This window comes from Bubalus kerabau, chromosome 8 (assembly GCF_029407905.1).
Source record: "Bubalus kerabau isolate K-KA32 ecotype Philippines breed swamp buffalo chromosome 8, PCC_UOA_SB_1v2, whole genome shotgun sequence".
Classification (NCBI taxonomy): domain Eukaryota; kingdom Metazoa; phylum Chordata; class Mammalia; order Artiodactyla; family Bovidae; genus Bubalus; species Bubalus kerabau.
This window is the reverse complement of record NC_073631.1, coordinates 79,569,431-79,575,666: the sequence shown is the minus strand read 5'-3', so window position 1 is coordinate 79,575,666 and position 6,236 is coordinate 79,569,431. Positions and strand designations below refer to the sequence as shown.

General features: G+C 40.2%; 1 protein-coding gene across 1 annotated transcript; it reads left to right on the top strand.

The window, feature by feature from the left end:
• Window positions 1-1,948: 1,948 nt before the first annotated feature.
• On the top strand, window positions 1,949-2,629 carry LOC129658592 (uncharacterized; the record flags this gene model as incomplete). The annotated part of the gene is made up of 1 exon (XM_055589500.1): window positions 1,949-2,629. A coding segment is annotated over exon 1 (681 nt), but the record flags the coding sequence as incomplete, so codon positions are not given.
• Window positions 2,630-6,236: the final 3,607 nt, after the last annotated feature.

Sequence of the window (6,236 nt, the reverse complement as noted above, 5' to 3'; positions counted from 1 at the left end):
TGACATTAATGAAGGAATACAACATTTTTCCAGTCTTGATCCTGAAGAAATCTATGAATCAAGTGTTTTAGGGAAGCTCAGTAAGCTAGAAGAGAACACAGATAAACAATGCAATGCAACCAAGAAAGCAATATATAAACAAAATGAGGAGTTCAAGGAAAGATAGAAATAATAAGAAAAGAACTGAACAGAAATTCTGAAGCTAAAGAATACAATGAATGAAATAATATGCAATATAGAGCATCAACATTAGAGTTGATGAAATAGAAGAAAAATCTGTAAACTTGAAGATAAGTCATTTGAAATTATTCACAGGGAAAAGAAACAGAAAAAAAATTGAAGAAGAGTGAAGAAAGCCTATATGAATTATGAAATACCATCAAGTGAAAAAATATTCACATTATGGGAATTCCAGGAGAGGAAGAAGAGAGAAAGAGGTATGAAACTTACTTAAAGAAATAATATTCAAGAATTCCAAATCTGGGAGAGGTATAGATATCCAGGTTCATGAAATTCATAGGCCCCATACAAAATTAACTCAAACTTCAGTTCAGTTCAGTTCAGTTCAGTTGCTCAGTCGTGTCCGACTCTTTGAGACCCCGTGAATCACAGCACGCCAGGCCTCCCTGTCCATCACCAACTCCCAGAGTTCACTCAGACTCACGTCCATCGAGTCAGTGATGCCATCCAGCCATCTCATCCTCTGTCGTCCCCTTCTCCTCCTGCCCCCAATCCCTCCTAGCATCAGTCTTTTCCAATGAGTCAACTCTTCGCATGAGGTGGCCAAAGTACTGGAGTTTCAGCTTTAGCATCATTCCCTCCAAAGAAATCCCAGGGCTGATCTCCTTCAGAATGGACTGGTTGGATCTCCTTGCAGTCCAAGGGACTCTCAAGAGTCTTCTCCAACACCACAGTTCAAAAGCATCAATTCTTTGGTGCTCAGCCTTCTTCACAGTCCAACTCTCACAACCATACATGATCACAGGAAAAATCATAGCCTTGACTAGACGGACCTTTGTTGGCAAAGTAATGTCTCTGCTTTTGAATATGCTGTCTAGGTTGGTCATAACTTTCTTTCCAAGGAGTAAGCGTCTTTTAATTTCATGGCTGCAGTCACCATCTGTAGTGATTTTGGAGCCCAGAAAAATAAAGTCTGACACTGTTTCCACTGTTTCCCCGTCTATTTCCCATGAAGTGGTGGGACCGGATGCCATGATCTTCGTTTTCTGAATGTTGAGCTTTAAGCCAACTTTTTCACTCTCCACTTATAGCTACAATAATTTGTTAATGGATACACAATATAAAAAGATGTAAATTTTGCCATTAAAGACATAAAATGTGAATAGGAGAAATGAAAGTGTAGAGTTTGTATGCAATGGAGTCTAAGTTGCTGCTCATTTAAAATTGATTGTGAAAACTATAAAATGTTTAGGTAAGCCTTGTGGTGACCAGGAAGCAGGTGAAGATGTGTAGTAGATGCACAAAAGATATAGAGGAAGAAATCAAATTATTCCACTATAAAAAGTATCAATTCACAAAGAACAGCAAGAGAGGAAGAAAGGAACAAAGTAACTGCAGATAAGCCAGAAAGCAACAAAAAGATGGGACAAGTCCTTCCAGTCAAATCCCTTATGATTATACAGTGGAAGTGAGAAATAGATTTAAGGGCCTAGATCTGATAGATAGAGTGCCTGATGAACTATGGAATGAGGTTCGTGACATTGTACAGGAGACAGGGATCAAGACCATCCCCATGGAAAAGAAATGCAAAAAAGCAAAATGGCTGTCTGGGGAGGCCTTACAAATAGCTGTGAAAAGAAGAGAAGTGAAAAGCAAAGGAGAAAAGGAAAGATATAAACATCTGAATGCAGAGTTCCAAAGAATAGCAAGAAGAGATAAGAAAGCCTTCTTCAGCGATCAATGCAAAGAAATAGAGGAAAACAACAGAATGGGAAAGACTAGGGATCTCTTCAAGAAAATCAGAGATACCAAAGGAACATTTCATGCAAAGATGGGCTCGATAAAGGACAGAAATGGTATGGACCTAACAGAAGCAGAAGATATTAAGAAGAGATGGCAAGAATACACAGAAGAACTGTACAAAAAAGATCTTCACGACCCAGATAATCACGATGGTGTGATCACTGACCTAGAGCCAGACATCCTGGAATGTGAAGTCAAGTGGGCCTTAGAAAGCATCACTACAAACAAAGCTAGTGGAGGTGATGGAATTCCAGTTGAGCTATTCCAAATCCTGAAAGATGATGCTGTGAAAGTGCTGCACTCAATATGCCAGCAAATTTGGAAAACTCAGCAGTGGCCACAGGACTGGAAAAGGTCAGTTTTCATTCCAATCCCAAAGAAAGGCAATGCCAAAGAATGCTCAAACTACTGCACAATTGCACTCATCTCACACGCTAGTAAAGTAATGCTCAAAATTCTCCAAGCCAGGCTTCAGCAATATGTGAACCGTGAACTTCCTGATGTTCAAGCTGGTTTTAGAAAAGGCAGAGGAACCAGAGATCAAATTGCCAACATCCGCTGGATCATGGAAAAAGCAAGAGAGTTCCAGGAAAACATCTATTTCTGCTTTATTGACTATTCCAAAGCCTTTGACTGTGTGGATCACAATAAACTGTGGAAAATTCTGAAAGAGACGGGAATACCAGAACACCTGATCTGCCTCTTGAGAAATTTGTATGCAGGTCAGGAAGCAACAGTTAGAACTGGACATGGAACAACAGACTGGTTCCAAATAGGAAAAGGAGTTCGTCAAGGCTGTATATTGTCACCCTGCTTATTTAACTTATATGCAGAGTACATCATGAGAAACGCTGGACTGGAAGAAACACAAGCTGGAATCAAGATTGCTGGGAGAAATATCAATAACCTCAGATATGCAGATGACACCACCCTTATGGCAGAAAGTGAAGAGGAACTCAAAAGCCTCTTGATGAAAGTGAAAGTGGAGAGTGAAAAAGTTGGCTTAAAGCTCAACATTCAGAAAATGAAGATCATGGCATCCAGTCCCACCACTTCATGGGAAATAGATGCGGAAACAGTGGAAACAGTGTCAGACTTTATTTTTCTGGGCTCCAAAATCACTACAGATGGTGACTGCAGCCATGAAATTAAGAGACACTTACTCCTTGGAAGGAAAGTTATGATCAACCTAGATAGCATATTGAAAAGCAGAGGCATTACTTTGCCAACAAAGGTCCATCTAGTCAAGGCTATGGTTTTTCCAGTGGTCATGTATGGATGTGAGAGTTGGACTGTGAAGAAGGCTGAGCACCGAAGAATTGATGCTTTTGAACTGTGGTGTTGGAGAAGACTCTTGAGAGTCCCTTGGACTGCAAGGAGATCCAACCAGTCCATTCTGAAGGAGATCAGCCCTGGGATTTCTTTGGAAGGAATGATGCTAAAGCTGAAACTCCAGTACTTTGGCCACCTCATGCGAAGAGTTGACTCATTGGAAAAGACTCTGATGCTAGGAGGGATTGGGGGCAGGAGGAGAAGGGGACGACAGAGGATGAGATGGATGGATGGCATCACTGACTCGATGGACGCGAGTCTCGGTGAACTCCGGGAGTTGGTGATGGATAGGGAGGCCTGGCGTGCTGCGATTCATGGGGTCTCGAAGAGTCGGACACAGCTGAGCGACTGATCTGATCTGATCTGATCTGAACAATAATTACTTTAAATGTATTAATAGATTAAATTCTCCAATCAAAAGACAGAAGGTGGTTGAATGGATTAACTAGCAAGACCTAAATCTATGCTGCCTACAAGGGATTCATTTCAGTTTCAAGGACACACATAGATTCAAAGTGAAGGGATGGAGAAAGATTTTCATGCAAATGTAAACTAAAAGAGAGCAGGGGTAGCTATACTTATATCAGACAAAATAGACTTTAAGTGTATATAAAGAAACAAAGAAGCTCACTATATTATAATAAAGGGGTAAATTCATCAAGAAAATAAAACACTGTAAACTGTTCATTCTAATTGTAAATTGCAATGTTCATATAGATTGTAAATATATGTACGTATAATATCAGAGCACCTAAATTTATTAAGCAAATATTAACAGATCTGAAGGCAGAAATAAACAGCAACACAATAATAGTGGAGGACTTCAATCCCCCACTTTCAACAATTTATAGATCATCCAGACAGAAAATCAATAAGGACATATTGGATTTGAATTACACTTAGACCACTGTTAGTGGAAATGTAAAATGACACAACGTCCATAGAAAAGAATATGAAGATGCCTCACAAAAATTAAAATAGAATTACCATATAATGCAGTAATTCAAATTTGTAGGATATATTTAAAAGAATTTAAAGTAGGATCTGGAAGAGATGTATGCAGGTCAAGAAGCAACAATTAGAACCTTACATTGAACAACTGACTGGTTCAAAATTGGGAAAGCAGTAAGACAAGGCTGTATATTGTCACTCTGTTTATTTAACTTATATGCAGAGTACATCATGAGAAATGCTGGGCTGGATGAATCATAAGCTGAAATCAAGATTGCTGGGAGAAATATCAACAACCTCAGATATGCAGATACTGCTGCTGCTGCTGCTAAGTCGCTTCAGTCGTGTCTGACTCTGTGCGGCCCCATAGACGGCAGCCTACCAGACTCCCCCATCCCTGGGATTCTCCAGGCAAGAACACTGGAGTGGGTTGCCATTTCCTTCTCCAATGCATGAAAGTGAAAAGTTAAAGTGAAATTGCTCAGTCTTGTCCGACTCTTAGTGACCCCATGGACTGCAGCTTACCAGGGTCCTCCATCCATGGGATTTTCCAGGCAAGAGTACTGGAGTGGGGTGTCATTGCCTTCTCCCAGATATGCAGATGATACCAATCTAATGGCAGAAAGTGAAGAGGGAAAAAGAACCTCTTGATGAGGGTGAAGGAAATGGCAACCCACTCCAGTGTTCCTGCCTGGAGAATCCCAGGGACAGGGGATCCTGGTGGGCTGCTGGCTGGATGGGGTCGCACAGAGTCGGACACTACTGAAGTGACTTAGCAGCAGCAGCAGCAGATGAGGGTGAAGGAGGAGAGGTGAAAAAAGGCTTAAAACTCAATACTCAAAAAATGAAGATCATGGTGTCTGGTCCCATCACTTCATGGCAAATGGAGAAAACATAGAAACAGTGACACACTTTATTTTCTTGGGCTCCAAAATCACTGTGGATAGTGACTGCAGCCATGAAATTAGAAGATGCTTGCTTCTTGGAAGGAAAAGTGACAAACGTAGACAGCATATTAAAAATCAAAGACATCACTTTGCCAACAAAGGTTCTTGATCAAAGCTATGGTTTTTCCAGTAGTCATGTATGGATGTGAGAATTGTACAATAAATGAAGCTGAATGACGAAGAATTGATGCTTTTGAATTGTGGTGCTGGAGAAGTCTCTTGAGAGTCCCTTGGACAGCAAGGAGATCAAATCAGTCAATCCTAAAGGAAATCAACCCTGGATATTCATTGAAAGCTCTAATGCTGAAGCTACAATCCTTTGGAACCTGATGCAAAGAGCTAACTTATTTGAAAAGATCCTGATGTAGGGAAAGATTGAAGGCAAAAGTAGACAAGGGTGGCTGAAGGTGAGATGGTTAGATAGCACCACTGACTCAATGGACATGAATTTGAGTAAACTCCAGGAGATAGTGGAGGATAGGGAAGCCTGACTTGCTGCAGTCCATGGGGTTGCAAAGAACTGGACATGACTGAGCAACTGAACAATGACAACTGGAAAAGATGTTTGTACACCCATGTCTTTCTGGCATTGTTCACAATAGCCAAGAAGTGGAAGCAACCTAAATATCTATTGATCAATAAATTGATTAGGAAAATATTATATATATATTATATATATATTTATATATATACTTTGATGGACTATTATTTAGCCTTTAAAAAGAAGGAAAATTTGACACAAGCTGCACCATGAATGAACCTTGAGGACATTATGTTGACTGAAATAAGCCAGACACAGGAAGATAAATACTACATGATCTCACATGCAGAATCTAAAATAGTCAAACTCATAGAAACATAGAGTAGAACGGCGATTCCCAAGGGCTGGTGGAGTTGAGGGGAAAGAGAGTTGTTAGGTGGGTATAGAGTGGGCTTTACAAGATGAAAATGTTCTAGCAATCTATTGCACAACAATGATATTATGTACATAGTTAACACTATTGTACACTGGAAAGTCATGAT